At 41.1% G+C, this 23,422-nt stretch overlaps 1 protein-coding gene across 2 annotated transcripts in view; it reads right to left on the reverse strand.

Moving 5' to 3' along the window:
* Positions 1-20,647, reverse strand: part of LOC134224182 (glutamate--cysteine ligase regulatory subunit) — a 33,789-nt gene extending 13,142 nt beyond the window's left edge. Inside the window, exons 1-2 of one of the 2 annotated variants that reach the window (XM_062703469.1) lie at positions 20,549-20,647; positions 19,978-20,468 (exon numbers count right to left, since the gene is read on the reverse strand). In XM_062703469.1, the coding sequence (XP_062559453.1) occupies positions 19,978-20,085 (108 nt within the window). In that variant the 5' untranslated portion in view covers positions 20,086-20,468; positions 20,549-20,647. Of the gene's footprint in view, positions 1-19,977 lie in introns of both variants that reach the window. The other variant, XM_062703467.1, reaches the window with a different exon arrangement.
* Between the last annotated feature and the right edge of the window lie 2,775 nt (positions 20,648-23,422).

A 23,422-nucleotide genomic window follows, 5' to 3' on the forward strand; every position in this document is an offset into this window, starting at 1 on the left:
CTAAGCCACCCATCGCAGTCGAGCCCTTCCCGTCAACGACCTGCAACCGTCTTGGTCCTGCGTATGGTGTCGGCGAGGAGGTCTTCCAAAATCCTCGCGGATGCAAGTATACCCCAATGTTTTGCAATATTCCAGTATTGATTCGCTCATCGCTTTCAGTTCCACACATCCGCTCCAGAAGCTACATGAACGACTGCTGCTTTACTACCAAAATGTGGGTGGCATTAATTCCACGGTCGAGGATTACCGCCTTGCAGCATCTGATCAGTGCTTCGATATCATAGTTCTCGTTGAGACTTGGTTGAAAGATGACACGCTTTCCAGCCAGATATTTGGTCCTGCTTACGAGGTTTTTCGATGCGATCGAAATTCCAACAACAGTCGTAAAACAATAGGTGGCGATGTACTGATTGCCGTGAATTCTAGTCTTAAAGCAAAAGCTGTCGAAAAATCATCGTGGGACTGCCTCGAGCAGGTTTGGATAACGATCGAACTTAGTGACCGTAAACTGTTTTTGTGTGCGCTATATATCCCACCTGACCGAGTCCGGGATACAGAATATGTTGAAGCTCACTGCAGTTCGCTTTTTAATATTCTAGAAATAGCAACTGCGCTTGATGAAATCATAATTTTGGGGATTTTAATCTACCGAGCATAACGTGGATAACTTCACCCAACGGCTATCTCTATCCAGACACAGATCATTCTTCTCTACACACCGGAGCGGTAAAGCTTCTCGATAGTTATAGTTCAGCAGCATTAGTTCAAGTTAGTTCCATCGCCAACGAGAATAATCGTCACCTTGATCTCTGCTTCATCAGTGATCATAGCACAGCTACATCTTCCCTGATTGCACCTGCACCGCTAGTAAAATCAGTGGCACACCATCCGCCGCTGCTCGTCGTGGTTAACCTCGGATTGACGCATGATTTCAATACCTCTTATGAATCCGTATCTTTCGATTTCCGCAAAGCCGACCATCATAACATCACTGAGCTACTGTCATCCATCGATTGGCGTAACATTCTGGACCTAGAAGATGTGAATATCGGAGCACAAACTTTTTGCAATGTTTTGGCGTACGTCATTGATCAACACGTTCCAAAGAAAGTTCGTCGTAAGATAGTTAGTCCTCCATGGTACTCCAGCTCGCTGCGACGGTTGAAAACTACTAAAAAAGCTGCTTTACGGCAGTTTTCCAAGCATCGTTCAGTCTCACTGCGCAACCATTATGTTAGGCTCAATTATGAGTACAAGCGAGCCAGTAAGGAGTGTCACTCTCGATATCAGCTTAATATTCAACGCAACCTCAAATCGCATCCTAAACGCTTCTGGCAATACGTCAACGAGCAACGCAAGGAATCTGGATTACCTTCCTCCATGACGCTCAATGACAACACGGCATCTACGACCCAGGACATTTGTTCGCTCTTTTCCGAGAAGTTTTCGAGCGTGTTCTCAAACGAGGCACTAACAGCCGTGGAAATTGAGAACGCTGCGATTACTGCTCCGACCGTCAACCAAACTCTTGGCGCCTTCGACACTGATGCAACGATGGTTATCAGTGCTTCTTCTCGGCTTAAATGTAGCTTCTCTCCGGGACCCGACGGTTTTCCCTCGGTTCTACTAAAAAGACATTTGGACGTTCTGGTGACCCCGATACTTCTTCTCTTCCAAGCATCAATCAATAGTGGTATTTTTCCTGCTTGCTGGAAAACTGCAAACATGTTTCCGGTTCACAAGAAGGGCAACAAACGCGATATCAATAACTACCGCGGGATCACTTCATTAAACGCTGTTTCCAAATTATTCGAGCTGGTTATTTTGGAGCCACTTGAGGCCCATTGCAAACCGTTTCTCAGTAACGACCAACATGGCTTCACGTCTGGGCGATCGACAGCTACTAATTTGCTCTGCCTGACTTCCTTTATAACAAATAGTATGGTACAACGTGCGCAAACCGATGTGATTTACACGGACCTGGCCGCTGCTTTCGATAAAGTGAATCACGACATTGCGATTGCAAAATGAACAAGTTCGGCATTAACGGTAGCTTCCTACATTGGTTCCGTTCATACCTCACAGACCGCAAGACCGCGGTTATCATTGGAGATAACCAGGCTCCCAGCTTTATTTCAACATCAGGGATACCTCAAGGTAGCCACTTGGGTCCATTCCTTTTCTATTGTACTTCAATGACGTGCATCTAGCTTTGAAGGCACCACGATTGTCATTCGCTGACGACCTCAAGATGTTTTGTCTAATTCGCTCAACAGAAGATTGTTGCTTTCTCCAACAGCAGCTTGAATTGTTCGCTGATTGGTGCAGACTCAACCGTATGATGGTACACCCGAAGAAATGTTCAGTAATTTCCTTTTCGCGGAAAAAAATCCGATTCACTTCAGCTACCGTTTGTTGAACGCAGATATCGTACGCGTGGACAATATTAAGGATCTGGGAGTTATCTTGGATTCCCAACTCACATTTAAACAGCATGTATCGTATGTTGTAGCTAAAGCTTCTCGATCTCTCGGATGCATCTTCAGAATCGCCAAAAACTTCAGCGACATCTACTGCCTGAAAGCGTTATACTGTTCTTTATCGCGCTCCATCTTAGAATACCTTTCTGAAGTCTGGAGCCCAAACTACAACAATGGCGTTGAGAGAATCGAGTCGGTACAACGCAGGTTTTTGCGCTACGCACTACGCAAATTACCATGGAGAAACCCTGTTCATCTGCCGAGTTACCACGATCGTTGCCAACTAATACATCTGGAGCCCTGTACGTGCGTAGGAATACGGCGAGGGCTTTGTTCATCGCCGACGCTCTTCAAAGTCGCTTAGACTGTCCAACGATTCTTGGGCATGTGAACATTAACGTTGCCCCTCGGTCTTTGAGAAATAACCTCATGCTCCGTTTACCTTTCCAACGCACCAACTACAGCATGCACGGTGCGATTACTGGATTGCAAAGGATCTTCAACAGAGTGGCTTCAGTGTTCGACTTTAGTGTTAGTCGCTCTAATCTTAGACGAAAGTTTTTCAATTTGTTTGCTCTTCGTACATAGTTCTACTTTTCGTTTATTTTGTAACTTGTTGAACCATTAAGAGCCTGTACGCTTTAGTATTAGTTTGAATAGCATTATATAAAATCATTTGGGCTGTAAGATGCGTGTTGATAAACACATTAAATAAATAAAGCAGAATAAAATTTCGGAATAAATGAATAAAATTTCGGTGAGAATAAAATTTGCTTTCCGCGCAAAACAAAATTAAATTTCGACGACCGGCCGATCCGCTTACTGGAGAAACACGACTGGACAAGAAACAAACTTTCACTTTCTCACTGAGAGAGAGCCTCAGCTTAGTTAAGCACTTCCACACAAACTGAGACGTTTCTAAGCCTAGTTACCATTTTTACATTCGTATATCATGAGGATAACACGATGATACTTTAATGCCCAGGGAAGTCGAGACAATTTCTAATCCGAAATCGAACCCAGCCACCCTCAGCATGGTCTTGCTTTGAGGCACGTCTTACCGTACGGCTAAGGAGGGCCAATAGTATTGCTATTATTTGTTTTTATGCCACGAATGGGATTCCGGCCGGATCTTGTAAATCGTTATTACTGGTAGCGGTATTCTCTTTGAAAGGACTATATGATGGAAATACTACCACGCTATCATGGCAATTTTCTTAAATAAAAAAAAAAAATTAATCGACCTAGCAGTGAGATGCCTTTCTCGTGCATTATACAGTATATTGAAAAAATCACATTAGAAAGGTCAAATAAGCTCTTTAGTGGAGTAAATCACATTTTTTTTATCATTTTGCATGTTTTGGAATTGAGTAAAACGCATTCTCACCATTTTTGCCAAAAAAATCGTTTTTTTTTTCAAGAGGGGGGGGGTCCTTTGGAAAAAAAAACAATGATTTTTTAATAATTAAGATATGCAATGTCCGATCTTGCCAATTTTCAATGGCAAACAATCAATCGTATAGCCTTTCTGTACAACTTTGTTGTATGAGAAAGGCAAAAATACATTTACTGACATTTACAGTAAACTTTTCAGAATTAAATACAAACTTCAAACTGCGCGTATTCACTCAAATTAAATCCAAATTAACTAAAAATTTAGGAGGATTATTAAAACGGAAAATGCAATATTTTAAGCATTGGGGTGGGGGTAGGGGTGCAAAAAAGTCAAATTTTGAATGACTCTAATGGACACTCTCGTGTTTATTTTTAATAGAATTGTAAAAAATCATCTAATTTTACTTTCCATAGCATTTCCAATCCATATAATCAAATCATAGGACTGTAAGGTAGGTTCTCCCGGTGGAATTTCGTAGTAAAATGTAAACATTGTGCTGTAATAATGCAAAAATGGCTGGAGGGTCCACTATTGGTTTGGGGTCCACTATTGCGCACTTAACCCTTGTTAATGCAGAGCGTCAGGACTCCTGAATAGTAATCAGAGTCTACAGAGCTGTAGACGAGACATAATCTGATAAATATGATTGAACTCTGACAGTTAAACCAGAGTAAAATATCATTATAAAGCTGTAGTCGAGGCAGCGTCCTAAAAAAAGAATGATTAAGGGTCTGTCTCATTTGAAGAATTAAACTTAAAAGTGACAGTTCGAAAATTAAAAAATCACCCCGTTATAAGAATGGCTGGTGCTACCCAGCAATTCCAATAAGACATCGATGGAAAATGATTCGATATCTGTCAAAAGTAATCTTGCTCTGCGAGCAGGGTTATTCGATAATTATGGAAATGTCACTTCTAAGTTTAATTTCAGTTTAATTATCCAATTGAGACAGACCCTAAGTCAATCTACAAAGTATACCTGTTACTGTGTTATTACAGAATGAAACTCAAATCAAAGAGTAAGATTTCGAAAAAGATGCTAATTGAGCAAATGGTAGCAGAACGAACAATAATTATTAATAATTATTAATTATTACTGCTTGACAAAGAAAACTCCGGAAACAATCAAGTGGGACAAAATGAAATGTGTCAACAACAAGCATCTGGCAACGAGTCCCTGTTAGCCACCATGAACCACATGTCACTCGGATCGTTAAATGTCCCGGAATGTAGTCCATCTGAAGGGGAAATTGATATTGACAAGAAGGCATACGAGTATTGGAAGGAGGTTGTAACAGCTTCGTTTAATCTGGTCCAAGCAACGGATGAAGGTGCGAAGATGAACATCTTTAAAATTCAAGCTGGGACGAAGCTTTTACCTGTGATGCAAGGAACATCGAATGCTGTAGATATACCACCGGAGATTACACATCCGTTCTCTAACGCAATTGCTCAGCTAGATCGATTCTTCGAATCAAGGACTTATATTGTTGGACAACGAGGCAAGTTGATGAACACTATACAACTCCAAGGAGAATCTAACATTTCCTTCGTTCGTCGAGTAGCAGCGGCAGCTAGGCTGTGTGACTACAAATTCGAGGAGGAAATGGAGGCTATAGATCGGACTATTGTTAAAGGGACAAGTGACAGTCGTGTGCGCGTTTTAGCTGAACGAAATTGGGTTAACTAATGCGACATGGATAGCCTAATTGCTATGGTACGAGACCGAGAGATGGAGATTTTCGACGAAGAAGAATACCAGAAACTAACCCAACAGAACATCGCTACAGTAGCTGCAATACCGCAAGGCACATCTCAACGATTTCAGCTAAGACGTGGATCTGGATCTAGATATCATGGATGTTATCGAGGAAAAGGTCCCTTATATCATCGTAATAAGTCTCTCCATGCAAGTTCATTCAGAAGTGCTTGTTAACGATGCGCCAGCCCCTGTAGATTGTCCAAATCTGGACAATGTATGCCATAATTGTAACCGACGTGGCCATCTAGCTCGAACTTGTTCAGCTCAGTCCCGTCAAGGAAGCGGTCAAAAGCGTATACACGATGGAAAGGAAGAAGATGAACCAAGAGCTAAGATCGCAGCAATGACGGAAAATGGGGAAGCTGAAGAACAAAAGGTACATGATGTGGTGAAATTGGAATAACGTATTATAACGAAACTTATCTCATATTCGAACTAAACTTGAACCTTTTGACTACTTTTTGAAGTTCTGTTTGATCTCCTTTCCTAATGCTCTTTGTTTGGAACCGAAGAATGAAGAAACTTCATGATGTCCTCGTTCAAAGTATCTGGCTCCTCGATGTATTTAGGCAGAATGAACCTTTAGTTTAAAGTTTTATTTTGTAACGTTTTTTCTATAAAGATGAAGCGGTTTTGCGCTTCTTTGAGAAGCAATTCTTAAAGAATTCACTCAAAGGGGTTGTTTCCCTCTTCCATTTTTTTTATAAATAAATAATAATGATAATAATAATGTTTCTTATTTGTTATAGCCTAGGAGAAGATCCATTAATTACGTAGCGCACTTTTTGAATGAATCATTTGAAATTTTTGTATGAATTGTCTCATTTAGGGCAACCTCTCCCTCCCCCTCTAAGCGTTACGTAATTTATGGATGCTCCCAGTTCTGGAAATGTCTATCTGGAAATTTACGTATTTTCGTGAATTTAGGAAAATAAAAAGCAAGAAGCGAGGTAATAATCAACTACTCTCTGGGCTAAAGAACCCAATAAAAATAGTAATGATGTTAAATTCGTAGCGTTACCGTTTTGACTCAAATTCCGAACATGACTCATATTCCGAACACTCGCGTTTAAATGACCATTTTGGCTTTATTCATGTAATTTTCTCCATAGGATCTTGAATTCGTTTGTAATCTTGATCGTCAGTGCGGAAAACCGATGAAAATTTTAGTTTGAGGGCGCTAAAACGCTAAAATGAGTAATGTTCGGGATTTGAGTTAAAACGGTACTTATAGAAATACTAGCTACGAATTTAAATTACTTCATGAAGTAAGCGTATAACTCCTTCTCGGTGTTGCTTCCTAAACTGCAAGTCATCATTACTACGATATTCAGTCGATTGAACACATTACTCAATGTAGTGACGTCATGGTGGTGAAATCTCGCTTGGATGACTTGCATTTCGAACCGTTCCCAGAACGGTTTATGTACCGGTGTTGCTACCAACAACAGCTGATCCATTATACGCAGCTCATTTTATTACAGTCCCCTCTGGCATCACTGGGCAAGTCGCTTGTGAATCGCCAAGAATAAATACAAGCGCCACTTCAAGGCCACAAGGTTGCGATGGTGATTATACGGCGCGAAACAAACCGCACCGAAACCGTTGGTGGTTCCACTGTCTGTTTGCAAAATAAAAAGTAAACATTCGAGCAGCCGGTCGGTGTAGGTATGTTGAGGTTGAGAAGATACAACGAACACGTGCTTCCATTCTACATATTACAACCGCACCGGTTCAGGTTGATGACATTACAGCCATTATTGCATCGATTCAAATTGGTCCAAATCGCTTCAGTTTTATGGAGCTGATAACGGTGATAGCGATGATAATGACGAAAGATGATAACACGCTCTCCGTGCGATTTCTGCTGTGTGTTGGAATATCGAGTAAGCTACAATGCAACTTAGAAGGGGGTTCTTTATTTTTATCTTGCCTACTTCATCACGGATCGTTTGAATGACACTCGACGGCTTGGGTAGCAGCCGTAGTAGGTCAAACAAAAACCGTGTGATGGCAAAGCATATCATGAAGTACAATTGGTGCTAATGGAAACGATGTGGAAAAATGCATTTTGGACATTTATAAAGCAATCATTATATGAAACTTTTATATAAATTCTCGATCATAAATTAAACTTGCCAATATGAGAAAGTCAAAAAACGATCGATTAGACCCCGGTTTACGGTATCTTTTTTTCATATGGAAGTCTTCAAAGATCAGAGAAATTTGTGAATGTTAGATGTGTTGTTCTAAAATGGAAACTGCCACTCTGTTTGCCGTTTGTCATAAATAATATACCAATGAAGAGAGCTATTTGTATCCCAAAAACAACCTCAACGTCGTCGATGAGAAATTTTGCATTCCATACAAAAGTTATCCTTTCATGATTTGCCATGTGAGAGGTATACTTCGTCTGATATCCGACATGTCTCATAGTATAGATACATATAATAGATATCTATAGATATCGGCGATGGGTGGAAGTGTGGAAATATGTTGAGTGATATGTGCAACTGTGATATGAAAATGTGTCACACTGTATAATACATGTCAAGAAAGTAACTGATATGAATATCAGATTTTTTGGATAACGATATAAGATTTGTAAGCTATCAGCTAGTTGCATGCATCTGTCGACAAAGTATTACTTGAATGCTATTGAGCTTCACCACACCCCGTTTATTTTTTTATGTATAACATCTCGGGACCATTTTGCAAGTTTGAATCAAAAATAAATTCATCCGAAAAAGCATTGTAGAAATGCGTACAGCTTACGGGATAACGACAGTTTATTCCAGGTTCAGCATAGGCCCTATTCTTGGCGTAGGATCAAGAATCAATGAGGGCAATATTATTTTTCCCGAACTTCGACGTCACCTTTGCTCATTCACAAATTAACGATGCAGTTTATTAAATAAGAATATAACGTTGAAGTTGTCGTGTTAGATACATTTGCCGAGGCGCAATAGCCTAGCGCCTGCTTGTTTTCATGTGTGAAAAGTAATAATTTGAGTCATTTTGTTTTGGTTTTCTTCTTTTAAACAGAAGAAAACTGATAACACGCAAAATCAACATTTCTTGAACTGTAAATATATCATAAACATGGGAAGCGTTTGTTTACAATAAACATATCACGCCTTTTGCAAGAACAGAAAGTGAGGTGTGAAAACTCGATAAATCGTGCATAAGAAATTTTCGCCGAAACTAGGTCGCCATTGTCGTTTGATAGAACATTAATCAGATGTCGTAATCGGACAAAAAGAAGAAAGCAAAAATTCGATCATTTTTTATTTTTCCCTATCCTTACAATTTTCAAACTTTACTTTTAAGCATTCATAACCTATTTTTAATAGGAATTCAAGATACGCTCAATCTAATAATTGATAAAAGTGGAGAAAATACTTCGCCACTAAGTGGTATGGTGTGGTGTGTCAGCAAGCCTTTGGCACAGCAGAGTGTGATTGATTTACACTCTCTATACAAGTCTGCCCAGCCGTTGTTGTGGGGCATAGAGGGTGATGTTCTCGATAATAAAACAAGGTGGGCTCGCTTGACTATGTATATACAACATTAAAGCACATGTGAAGATTGGACAAATCAAGCATCCGAAAGCTATCCAATTTGCAGAAAAGAGCTAACCGCGGTGGAGGTTGGTACTCGTATTCTGATGGCTTTTCCGCAAACGTGACCTTTAAGTGGTCTTGTTGTGTAGGGGTTATCACGCCTATCTAGAGAGTAGGAGGTTGAGGTTTCGAGTCCCTCCAAGACACGTGGATTCTTTTTCACAAATTTCATATCAATTTGTCCATTTCGAAACATGTGATGGTGCCTTTCTCGACCTTCGTAAAATGTGTGTACTTGAAAATAGATGAGCTAGTAGCTAGGAGTAAAAAAGAAAAAAAAATCTGTCCGTTCTATGAAAATCGGATTATTTCGAGCAAAGATATTGTAGATCCAGTTGAAAACCAAAAATCATGTTTTGTCCCATTCCCGGATGTCGCAACTGCATCGCGAGTGGTGCACGACTATGGCATAGATGCGCACCACTCGCGATGCAGTTGCAACATCCGGAAATGCCAGAAAATGCGATTGTCGCGAGACATCGGTTCGGTTTTCAACTTGATCTACAATATGCTAATAAGAATTTCGACAATTTTTATCCTTTCCCCATCTTTTTGACGTACATACCTCTGTTTTATTTTACCCAGTCATATATTTTAAGGATTTTACTTTTGGATGTTTGTTAAACTGAAGCTCCGACTACACAAAAAGAAAACGAAAATGTCATTCCCATCAAGCGAGCGGAGGGCAAAATATTTGTTATGATATAAATATCATGACCGTCCTTCTGCCAAATTCCCGTATGAAGAGGGAGGGAAGTGTATCAGTGTGGAAGCATCCGACAGTTCGTTTTCGGAGAGAAATTATAGCCTTTCGGAACAACTTTGTTTCACAAGAAAGGCAAAAATTGTGGCCAATTTCTAAGGTTATAGTCCGATCTGGCCAATTTTCAATAGAAAATAATAGAACAGGATTCCGCGTCCAATGCAATTTGTTGTGAGTAAATCGATTGAGGGTAAGTGCATTAAAAGTGAGCTAGACTTTTCTACGCGCTTTTTTATAACACAAAGTATTTTGGCCATAATTTCTGCCCATAGTCCGATCTTCCAAATTTTCAATAGAAAACAATACGGCAGGATTCCGCGTGGAATTGAACTTGTTGCAAGTAAATCGGTTCGGAGGATAAGTACCGAAAAAGTGAGCTAAACTTTTCGCACTTTTATTGGGCGCATACACACACAGAGACATCATCTCAGTTCGTCGAGCTGAGTCGATTGGTATATAACACTATGGAACTCAAGGCATTCTGTAAAAGTTTGATTTTGGAGCGAACATATAGCCTTTTTGTATACTTTTTAGACAAAACGCAAAAATGTTGTTTCGGCCATAACTTCCGACCCCATACTTCGATCTGGCCAATGTTCAATAGGACACATTGGGACAGGATTATGCGTCGAATGCAACTTGTTGCGAGCAAATAATCTGAAGATAAATGCCTAAAAATGAGTGACATTCTTGACGCGGTTTTTTCGTAAAAGTTTGCATTTTAGCCATAACTGGTTAATTTTCAATAGGAAACAATGGGACAGGAATCTGCGTCGAATGCAACTTGTTGCGTGTAAATCGATCAAGGTTAGGTGTCCGAAAAATAGGTGACATTTTTTGTGATTTATCTATTAAAAAAAGGTAGTTTGGCCATAACTTCCAATCCCATAGTCCGACATGGTCAATTTTCAATAGGAAGCAATGAGAAAGGATTCTGCGTCGAATGCAAATTGTTGCGAGCAAATCGGTTGAGGATAATTGCCTGAAAAATGAGTGACATTTTTTACGCGATTTTTACGTATAAATTTGTATTTTGGCCATAACTTCTGATCCCACAGTCCAACCTGGCCAATTTCCAATAGGAAACAATGGGACAGGATCCTGCGTCGAATGCAATTTGTTGCGAGCAAATCAGTTGAGGATAAGTGCCTGAAAAATGAGTGACATTTTTTACGCGATTTTTACGTATAAATTTGTGTTTTGGCAAGAGAGTTCGTGGGGCAGTACCAGCCGGGATTTATGGGTGAACGCTCTACCACAGACCAGGTGTTCGCCATACGTCAGGTATTGCAGAAATGCCGCGAATACAACGTGCCCACACATCATCTATTTATCGACTTCAAAGCCGCATATGATACATTCGATCGGGACCAGCTATGGCAGCTAATACACGAAAACGGATTTCCGGATAAACTGACACGGTTGATCAAGGCGACGATGGATCGGGTGATGTGCGTAGTTTGAGTTTCAGGGGCATTCCCGAGTCCCTTCGAAACGCGTTGTGGGTTACGGCAAGGTGATGGTCTTTCGTGTCTGCTATTCAACATCGCTTTGGAGGGAGTAATACAAAGGGCAGGGATTGACACGAGTGGTATGATTTTCACGAAGTCCGTCCAGTTATTTGGTTTCGCCGACGACATTGATATCATGGCACGTAACTTTGAGAGGATGGAGGAAGCCTACATCAGACTGAAAAGCGAAGCTAAACGGATTGGACTAGTCATCAATACGTCGAAGACGAAGTACATGATAGGAAGAGGCTCAAGAGACGTCAATATAAGTCACCCACCACGAGTTTCTATCGGTGGTGGTTGAAGAATTCGTGTACTTGGGCTCACTGGTGACCGCCGATAACGATACCAGCAGAGAAATTCGGAGGCGCATAGTGGCTGGAAATCGTACGTACTTTGGACTCCGCAAGACGCTCCGATCGAATAGAGTTCGCCGCCGTACCAAACTGGCTATCTACAAAACGCTTATAAGACCGGTAGTTCTCTATGGGCACGAGACCTGGACGATGCTCGTGGAGGACCAACGCGCACTGGGAGTTTTTGAAAGGAAAGTGTTGCGTACCATCTATGGTGGGGTGCAGATGGCGGACGGTACGTGGAGGAGGCGAATGAACCACGAGTTGCATCAGCTGATGGGAGAACCATCCATCGTTCACACCGCGAAAATCGGAAGACTGCGGTGGGCCGGGCACGTAGCCAGAATGTCGGACAGTAATCCGGTGAAAATGGTTCTCGACATCGATCCGACGGGAACAAGAAGGCGAGGTGCACAGCGGGCAAGGTGGATCGATCAGGTGGAGGACGATTTGCGGACCCTCCGCAGACTGCGTGGTTGGCGAAGTGCAGACATGGACCAAGCTGAATGGAGAAGACTTTTATGTGCAGCACAGACCACTCCGGCCTTAGTCTGATAATAATAATTGTGTTTTGGCCATAACTTCCTATCTCGTAGTCCGACCTGGCCATTTTCCAATAGGAAACAATGGGACAGGATCCTGCGTCGAATGCAATTTGTTGCGAGCAAATCGGTTGAGGATAAGTGCCTGAAAAATTAATGACATTTTTTTGGCGATTTTTACGTATAAATTTGTGTTTTGGCCATAACTTCCGATCCCATAGTCCAACAGTGATCTTTTTGTGGGCAGCAGGGACTATGTCCAAGGGCTTGACGATCCCTCCCCAGGCCAGTTGCGAGGCTTGCCTAGGAAGTGGTGGGGTTTGACAGTGGGCCTTCTTAAATTCCTATAAAAAGCTGCATGTATCCGCAAGTAGGCCCAACCAAAGCGACCGTGTGCCGTGTGCGCACAAGCCCAAGTCCTGGTGTTAGGTGGGACGTTAAACAGCCCTAACACGACGGCCCTCCGACGAGACAGGAGATTTGCGCAGGCCCGATAAGCCGCCTAGAAAACCAATCGTTACGAACAATATAAGAGATAATGCGACTCGATATAATCGGCAAAGACCTAGGCGACGAATACAGGATCACGATTAAAAGCTTGGAACATGGAACTGCAAGTCGCTAGGTTTCGCAGGTTGCGACAGGATGATCTACGATGAAATACATCTCCGCAACTTCGACGTCGTGGCGCTGCAGGAGATTTGCTGGACAAGACAGAAAGTGTGGAAAAGCGGGCATCGAGCGGCTACCTTCTACCAAAACTGTGGCACCACCAACGAGCTGGGAACCGGCTTCATAGTGCTGGGTAAGATGCGCCATCGTGTGATTGGGTGGCAGCCAATCAACGCAAGGCTGTGCAAGCTGAGGATTAAAGGCCGCTTCTTCAACTATAGCATCATCAACGTGCACTGCCCACACGAAGGAAGACCCGACGACGAGAAAGAAGCGTTCTACGCACAGCTGGAGCAGACATACGATGGATGCCCACTGCGGGACGTCATCGGTGACATGAACGCACAGGTAGGAAGGGAGGAAATGTATAGACCGGTCATCGGACCGGATAGTCTGCACACCGTATCGAATGACAACGGCCAACGATGCATAAACTTCGCAGCCTCCCGCGGAATGGTAGTCCGAAGCACCTTCTTTCCCCGCAAAAATATTCACAAGGCCACATGGAGATAACCTAACCAAGAAACGGAAAACCAAATCGACCACGTTCTAATCGACGATAAATTCTTCTCCGACATCACGAACGTCCGCACTTACCGCAGTGCGAATATTGAATCCGACCACTACCTCGTTGCAGTATGCCTGCGCCCAAAACTCTCGACGGTGTACAACACGCGTCGAAGTCGGACGCCGCGGCTTAACATTGGGCGGCTACAAGACAGCAGACTAGCCCAAGAATACGCGCAGCAGCTGGAAGTGGCACTTCCAACGGAAGAGCAGCTAGGCGCAGCGTCTCTTGAAGATGGCTGGAGAGATATTCGATCCGCCATTGGTAGCACCGCAACCGCTGCACTTGGTACGGAGCCCCCGAATCAGAGAAACGACTGTTATGACGGCGAATGTGAGCAGTTAGTAGAAGAGAAGAATGCAGCATGGGCGAGATTGCTGCAACACCGCACGAGGGCGAACGAGGCAACATATAAACGGGCGCGGAACAGACAAAACTCGATTTTCCGAAAAGCGCCAGCAGGGAGATCGAGACCGTGAAGAGACGGATCAACTATACCGCGCTAATAGCACACGAAAGTTCTATGAGAAGTTGAACCGTTCACGTAAGGGCCAGGTGCCACAGCCTGATATCGGCACCAACATTTCAAAAGGGCGTAACTGCTTTTGTAAACAAAAGCTTCTCACGTCGCTGGTGGGTTAATTTGAGCCCACCCACGCAATCCAACACCACTGATGGAAGCATCGAATCCTCTTCTTTCATTTAATGGTGCTGGATTGCGTGGGTGAGCACAAATAAGCCCACCATAGGCGTGAGGGTTTTATGGGCGAACGCACCACCACAGATCAGGTGTTCGCCATTCGCCAAGTACTGCAGAAATGCCGCGAATACAACGTGCCCACATATCATGTATTCATCGACTTCAAAGCCGCATATGATACAATCGATCGGGACCAGCTATGGCAGCTAATGAACGAACACAGATTTCCGGATAAGTTGATCAAAGCGACGATGGATCGGGTGTTTCAGGGGCTTTCTCGAGCCCCTTCGAAACCCGCAGAGGGTTACGGCAAAGTGATGGTCTTTCGTGTCTGCTATTAAAAATCGCTTTGGAAGGGGTAATACGAAAAGCAGGGATTAACACGAGTGGGCGAGATTGCTGCAACACCGCACGAGGGCGAACGAGGCACGATATAAACAGGCGCGGAACAGACAAAACTCGATTTTCCGGAGGAAAAAGCGCCAGCAGGAAGATCGAGACCGTGAAGAGACGGAGCAAATGTACCGCGCTAATAACACACGAAAGTTCTTTGATAAGTTAAACCGTTCACGTAAGGCCCACGTGCCACAGCCTGATATGTGTAAGGACATAAACGGGAACATTCTTACGAACGAGCGTGTGGTGATCCAAAGATGGCGGCAGCACTACGAAGAACACCTGAATGGCGATATGGCAGATGAAGATGGCGGTATGGTGATGGACCTGGGAGAACGCGCGCAGGACATAATTTTAACGGCTCCGGATCTCCAGGAAATCCAGAAGGAGATTGGCCGGCTGAAGAACAACAAAGCTCCTGAAGTTGACCAACTACCAGGAGAGCTATTTAAACACGATGGTGAGGTACTGGCTAGAGCGCTGCACTGGGTCAGGAGGAAGTTTGCCGCAGGAGTGGATGGAAGGTGTCGTGTGTCCCATCTACAAAAAGGGCGATAAGCTGGATTGTAGCAACTACCGAGCAATCACATTGCTGAAGGCCGCCTACAAGGTACTCTCCCAAATTTTATGCCGTCGACTAGCACCAATTGCAAGAGAGTTCGTGGGGCAGTACCAGGCGGGTTTTATGGGCGAACGCTCCACCACGGACCAGGTGTTCGCCATTCGCCAAGTACTGCAGAAATGCCGCGAATACAACGTGCCCACAAATCATCTATTCATCGACTTCAAAGCCGCATATGATACAATCGATCGGGACCAGCTATACAGTACGAACAAAACCTGTAAATTTCCGTTCAAGTAGATGTAACAAATCTGCTCCGTGTTAAATAACATAAAGTTATAGGTTGTTTTAAATTTACGCGTGCTGGAATTTTACAGTTCTTATTTTTATTGGAAAACAAAAAAAAGAAGCAGAGCATGGGAATCGAACTTTGGTCCTCAAAGTGAGAGCCTCACTTGTTAGCCTCTCGGGTGTTTCTGCTTCAAAATATCGAGTCGCTCAAAGAGTAACAGGTCAAGCGTTTTGGTGATTCGATAATTCTTCATCAGGCTGCACGATAGCTTAAATTTACATGACACGGAAACTTCTTCGAGATGGAATCGTTTGAGACTCAGTGAGCTAAATGCAACACAGATTTCTCGCCAAAATGTTCGAACATCGTTGAGTTATAGCGATGAAATGCTGCGGCAGGACCTTCATCGTATTGGGATATCCGAATATATACATTTCGTAAACGCTTATGTGAATAAATTAGGTTCCAGCGGCGGTTTGCGTGAAATGGAATGGGGTTTGTTTTGATTTGTATTGACAACCACGTGCTCGTCCACCAAGGTTTCCGATATAATCATGTTATACAAAATTAAGTTATATTGAATTGAAATTTCAATGATTTTATCATTTACATCACAGAAACTTAAAACTATGATCTGGTACACATTATGTTACCAAATTTAACATTAAATTATGAATTTCGTCACGACTAATTTTCATAATATATAACTATGTATGGCAGCTAATGCAAGAACACGGATTTCCGGATAAACTGACACGGTTGATCAAAGCGACGATGGATCGGGGGATGTGCGTAGTTCGAGTTTCAGGGGCATTATCGAGTCCCTTCGAAACCCGCAGAGGATTACGGCAAGGTGATGGTCTTTCGTGTCTGCTATTCAACATCGCTTTGGAAGGGGTAATACGAAGAGCAGGGATTAACACGAGTGGAACAATTTTCAATAAGTCCGTCCAGCTATTTGGCTTCGCCGATGACACAGATATTATGGCAGTTACAACTTTGAGAAGATGGAGGAAACCTACATCAGACTGAAAAGGGAAGCCAAGCGGATCGGACTAGTCATCAACACGTCGAAGACGAAGTACATGATAGGAAGAGGCTCAAGAGAGGTCAATGTAAGCCTCCCACCACGAGTTTCTATCGGTGCTGACGAAATCGAGGTGGTAGATGAATTTGTGTACTTGGGCTCACTGGTGACTGCCGAAAATGATACCAGCAGAGAAATTCGGAGACGCATAGTGGCTGGAAATCGTACGCACTTTGGACTTCGCAAGACGCTCCGATCAAATAGAGTTCACCGCCGTACCAAACTGACAATCTACAAAACGCTCATTAGACCGGTAGTCCTCTACGGACACAAGACCTGGACGATGCTCGTGGAGGACCAACGCGCACTTGGAGTTTTTGAAAGGAAAATTCTGCGTACCATCTATGGTGAGGTGCAGATGGTGGACGGTACGTGAAGGAAGCGAATGAACCACGAGTGACATGAGCTGCTGGGAGAACCATCCATCGTTCACACCGCGAAAATCGGACGACTGCGATGGGCCGGGCACGTAGCCAGAATGTCGGAAAGTAACTCGGAGAAAATGGTTCTCGACAACGATCCGACGGGCACAAGAAGGCGAGATTTAGAGCCTGTTCTGGCAATTGTGTAGATTTTCGGTCATTCTACATTTAAATAAAACGAATGATATTTTTTAAATGTTCTCGCACTTAGAATTTTAAGTGGAGGCTTATTTTAAGATTTATATGCAGCTAATAAAAACTATGGTTAAGGTTAGTTGAATTTGAAGTGCATCATATGCAGCACACAAAAGGCCTGTCAAAAAGAAAAACGGTTAAAATTTGTGATACGGAAAATTGACAACAGTCAGAAGAAGAACATGGAATTACATATTAAGCCTTGAGCCGCGAAGTTGAAAATCAATCCGACGGTAAGTGTGGGTGATCAGTAACCACGGAGCTATATATGCATACAAATAATACAGTCATTAAAGTTGACTTCAAATGGAAAATGGCCCTTTTACGACCGAAATTATGCTTCACTACTTTGACATGTTGAAATAAAACATAAGTAATGCATCCCTGCATTCGTTAAGCTGAACTACTGTATCGTTGCTTGACAGTTGATGAATAAATGCATCTTTACATCGTTAAAACTGATCTAATGCAATTAGCATTTAATATGCTGATCTATGATTGATTACATGTAATAATTAATGCTTGGTGGTTACTTGGGCAATACTAAATTTCATTATATTTTACAATAACTGTATGAATCACACATTTTTTTCTTGACAGGAGCGAAACTCCGGTAAACAACCTGGTAAATAATCTATTCAGCGACTATTCTGTACTTGGACGTCGGATGTGATGCAATCGTAACCTTGTGTTTTTTAACTATCTGTGATAAACGCTAAATTGTTTATTTATATTTCAGGAACACAATACGATCACCACTGCCAGCCTATAGAAAATTCGGTTTCCCTTAATCACCATGCGATTTCCCTCCATATTAGGGACCCGTATTCCCGATGCTACTGATATTTCAGTTTTCCCGCCAATAAACATGAGGAAACGAGTCAAAAAATATCAAAAAAGAAAAAAATAATTTGAACTTCTAATTGAAAATAAATGAAAATTCAATAAATAGGTGTTAAGACTCATTTTGAATAGAATTGCAAAATATTGATATTGCTTTCTGCTATTTATTAGATTCGTGTTTAAAATTGAATGCAATACTAATGGATTTATTGCGATGCTTCCGTTTAAAATCTATATCCATATCTTATCGTGTTATAAAAGTTCTGCACGTATAATTTATCATGATTGAACGAACAGATAATTATTAGAGCCGCACATATTTTGCAAAAGGCCAATGTAACTGATCACATTATATGTGCAAAAATTATAGAAATTCATACTGAGTGTACATAAACATCAAAACAAAAATGTGGATTTATATTTTAAGAAGAATTTCATATTTTCGTGGATACCACCGTCATTGAAAAAATGTGCGTAGAAATAAATCCTGATTGTGCTCGAATTGTTGAGTTAAATCTAAAATAAAATTTCATCACCCTAGCAGCACACATGTTCCACATAGGTTACTGTAACTTATATATGACTGAATTCAGTCACAATCAAGTTGCTGCAACAATTTTTGTCTGACTTGTGCTGCTCGGGCACTTACTTTAACAAGAAATACGTACGCGTTGTTTGGTTCTCCACTGTAGCTACATATGTTATTAGCACTCGACCATTACCACAAACTGCGCGCCGGTGGCGAACCATCGACAACGCTTTTAGTAAATCTACGAAAATAGCCATAAATTTCCCCCACGACGACGATAACAACGACGAAGAAATCAGAACTTAGGAGAAGTATTGCTTGAATTACAAAATTATGCCTTACAATGCTTATAACAATTTTATACACATTTTGGTTTTTATAACTTTGATTTTCATAAGTATCCTAACTCTATATTGATAAGTTCCTCCGCTCCTTAACCAGTTATATTTTTACATTTCTATCAAAACAAATTTGGTTTTTTGATTGGAATTAAAATTAAGAAAATATAATTATCATTCTGTTGTTTATTATTTAAATGATTCTTGTTTTACACATGTTCGAATTGGGCTAATTCAAATTTGAATGCATGGCAAGGGCTGAAGTATTTCTAAGTCGAAGGTAGTCGATTCCCGTTCGGTCGTGACGTTTGCATTGACCGATTAAGAACTTTCTATGCACAGTTGGAAAATGAATATAAAAGTAGAAATATTTGTATATTTGTTACAAACTGATACAATTAATTAGAAATGAAACGATTTACTCATAATTTACAAATGTCCATACACGACATTCCCTTATTTAAGTTGATGCAATTTTATCACAACAAATTCCAGTTTCCAGAGTGGATCATTAATTTGTACAGAATGTTGTCCATACGTAGGTATACACTTTGACCGGATCGCCACTGTAGCGATGTTATGAGTGTACTCAACCATCGCCGCAAACTACGCGCTGGCGGTGAACCATCGACATCGTTTTAAGTAAATCTGCCAAAATAGCAATAAATTTCCCCATCGACGACTCGCGTACTCAATATGTTTTCGGAGGCAAGAACTTTTTTCCCTATGCACACCCGCGCCCGTAACCCACCCTTCCGTTCCACATTATAAGCGAAGCGGAAAAATCAAACCACCTCGACAGTTTAGTTTAGAGTTTTGAAATTTTTAAGGGATCTATTTTTACTCCGTGGGTAGGGCCCTGTGAATGTTGCGTGAGATGCATATCCCCCGAAGCACCGTGTTTGTGCCTTAAGATGGATACATGATTAGCTGCACTTACCTCATCGGTTGGTTTCTGGCCAGCTTTCTTCCGAAGATCGCTCACATTTAGCACATTTCCGGTGCTGACCGTGAGTTTGGCATTCTCCTTCAATAGATGCGATAGCATTTTCGTTCGATTCAGATGCTTCTTTCAGTACTCTAGATGTTTTGCGATGATGGATCGGTCCTGTACCTCAGACAGTCGAACAACACAAATCTTCAAAAGGAAGAATTCGATTTGTAGCCTCGATGTCGATGAATGACGACGATGATTTCACTTTTCACAGCCTTTTTTTTATTATTGTAACCTTGGGAGATAAGGTGGTACCATTCACAAAGCTAGATCAGCTAATACACTGTACAGAGGGATGTTTTTTTTCTAATAAGAACACTTCTGCAGTAAGGTTGCACAAACAGAACTATCACTTTTCGATATCAACTATTCAACCACAAAGCTCCGTAATGTTCCACAAATCTTATCTCCAGTAGTGAATATCGTACGTCGCGTTTCTAGGGACTCGGCAGAAGAAAGCAATGGATATAACTATTTATATAATGCCTGCAATGTGGAATGATTGAACAAAACAAACCGGTTCACTGAGCAGCGTCTTAAATACTAATTCCTAGGACTGCAAACATACTACTGACTGACTGACTATCCCCTTCGAGTAACAAATACAGAGTTCTTCGTTCTGGAAAGAGAGACTGTCTGCGTATTTGCTCTACAAGTTCTCGTGAGTATTTTTTTATCAGCTGCATCGAACACAACCAAAATGCTACATATGATGTAAAGAGAAGGATTTTCAAGAGCAGCAATATTTACAGACAACATATCGTGTGTCGATAACATACTCATCAGGAAGGTTCTCGATTGTGAATATGGATTTCGTCATACGTACATTTGGGATTGATAAGAGGATGACATACCACTTACCAATCATCATACGTAGGCATATCGCACACACAGTCAGACTGTGGTCTGAAATCTAATTCAAATTTGACCACCACGTGCTCAACCACCGAGTCTATTCATTTAGCTACAAATACTGCTGTTACGGGTTTAGCTTACGATACGACAGATTTACTATTTCGACACCAACATTTCAAAAAGGCGAAACTTGTTTTTGTTAACAAAAGTTTCTCCCGTCGCTGGTGGGCTAATTTGTGTCCACCAACACAATCCAGCCCCTTTTAATGAAAGAAGAGAATTCACATGAGAAACACTTGTTTGCAAATGCAGTATCGCCCTTTTGAAATGTTGGAGCCAATTTGTGGCAATCCACCATGCTCTGTAGTATGGGTTATACGATAATTCTGTTTGTCATCTACACAGTCGACAGCGAAATGTCATGAATGAACTTGACAGACTGTGTCGACCTGCGCCATAAAGATACGACTTGTAGGTTTTAGTTGTTTGCAAGTCGATGTCTATCGCAGGCAACATTTAACCTTATTATCGGGTCCAGCTTACAGATTGAAAGTTTATTATGACATCAAATGTTGGAAAATTGAATTTCAAAAAAGTAGCTTGAAATTTTACAGATTCTTAGCTCTTAGATGACTTTATAATTTGAGTACAAGTTGATGGCCAGACCAGTAGTGATGGGTCACGGTTAGTCGAAGACTATAGCATGCTTCTCTTGGATGATTTTGTTCTTATTTTGAACTATTCAGACGTTACTTTCGCTCCAGTAAGCTGAGCACTAAAAAAATGCTTTCCTGTTTTCTTCTCTTAAAAATTAGTTGATTTTATGCATTTGTTGATTTTTGATTTACAATCGCAAAATACATGGGTTGAAGGAGAGGGGCAAATTAACACGATCACTGGTGGAGTTAAATTGAACGGGAAAATGTTCAATGAAATTTAAATATAAACGCCAAATTTGTCCTGAAAAACTGATTTTTCGCCAATTTTGATAAATTTTGGAGAAGCTTGCGAAAGAATTTCTGAAAAAATGATGAAAGAATTCCTAGAGGAATTTTCGAAGGAAACTTTTACTTTTACTCATTGGAAATGTCAGACGGTCTATAAAAAAATTTCTCGACAGTTTGTGAAACCCCCTCAAAAGATAAAAATAATCCATACAAGCTGGCCTCGTCATACCGCACGGCTAAGGAGGGCCTCCAATGATATTATTGATACTTTATTCAAAGTTATAGATCATGAGGCCAGCTTGTATGGATTATTTTCATCTTTTGAGGGGGTTTCACAAACTGTCGAGAAAGTTTATAGATCATCTGACGTTTCCAATGGGCAAAGTAAAAGTTTCCTTCGAAAATTCCTCTAGGAATTCTTTCATCATTTTTCCAGAAATTCTTCCGCAAGCTTCTCCAAAATTTATCAAAAAAATTGGCAAAAAATCAATTTTCAGGACAAATATGGCGTTTATATTTAAATTTCATTGAAAATTTCCCCGTTAAATTGAACGGTCTATAACTTTAAATAAATGTTTTTTTTTTTTTTTTTAACTAGTTTTATTTGCTAATTATCTAATACATGCATTCATCTCTTAGACTAGGTGTTCCGTGTTTTCTTAACACTATCATCCTTATTTGCTATGTTACGCTTTTAGTTGTTATTAATACATTTCAATTGCCTCTGGCAGTTAGAATTTTTCCTCTGGTTAAATTGAACCATGTAGGAATTACAATGTTTTCAACTTAAACTAATCTTAACCTATTTTATACTAATGGTACAAGGAGTTAATCATTGCAATAGAAGATTGCAACGATTTTTGTCTAAAATTGGAAATTATTTTGTTGGACATTTGTTGCAATGTCTCAATATTAGAAATTCTATGAAGTTCATTGGTACTATACCACGGAGGCAACTTCATAATCATTTTCAGAATTTTATTTTGAATCCTCTGAAGTGCCTTCTTTCTAGTATTGCAGTAACTAGTCCATATTGGCTTGGCACAGCATACAACATGGCAGGTCTAAAAATTTGTTTGTAAATCAAAAGTTTGTTCTTAAGACAAAGTTTTGATTTTCTGTTTATAAGTGGATATAGACACTTAATATATTTGTTACATTTGGCTTGAAGGCCTTCAATGTGATTTTTAAAAGTTAATTTTTGATCTAGCAGTCCTAAATATTTAGCTTCGCTAGACCAATTAATTGGAACCCCATTCATAGTGACAATATGTCTGCTAGAAGGTTTCAAATAAGAAGCTCTCGGCTTATGTGGGAAAATTATAAGCTGAGTTTTGGAAGCATTCGGGGAAATTTTCCATTTTCGCAAGTAAGTGGAGAAAATGTCCAAACTTTTTTGCAATCTACTACAAATGACACGAAGGCTTCGCCCTTTGGCTGAGAGACCTGTGTCATCTGCAAACAAAGATTTTTGACACCATATGGTGGTAAATCAGGTAAGTCAGAAGTAAAAATGTTATACAATATGGGCCCCAGTATGCTGCCTTGGGGAACACCAGCTCTAACAGGTAATCTATCAGATTTAGAAT

This window comes from Armigeres subalbatus, chromosome 3 (assembly GCF_024139115.2).
Source record: "Armigeres subalbatus isolate Guangzhou_Male chromosome 3, GZ_Asu_2, whole genome shotgun sequence".
In the NCBI taxonomy this organism is placed as follows: domain Eukaryota; kingdom Metazoa; phylum Arthropoda; class Insecta; order Diptera; family Culicidae; genus Armigeres; species Armigeres subalbatus.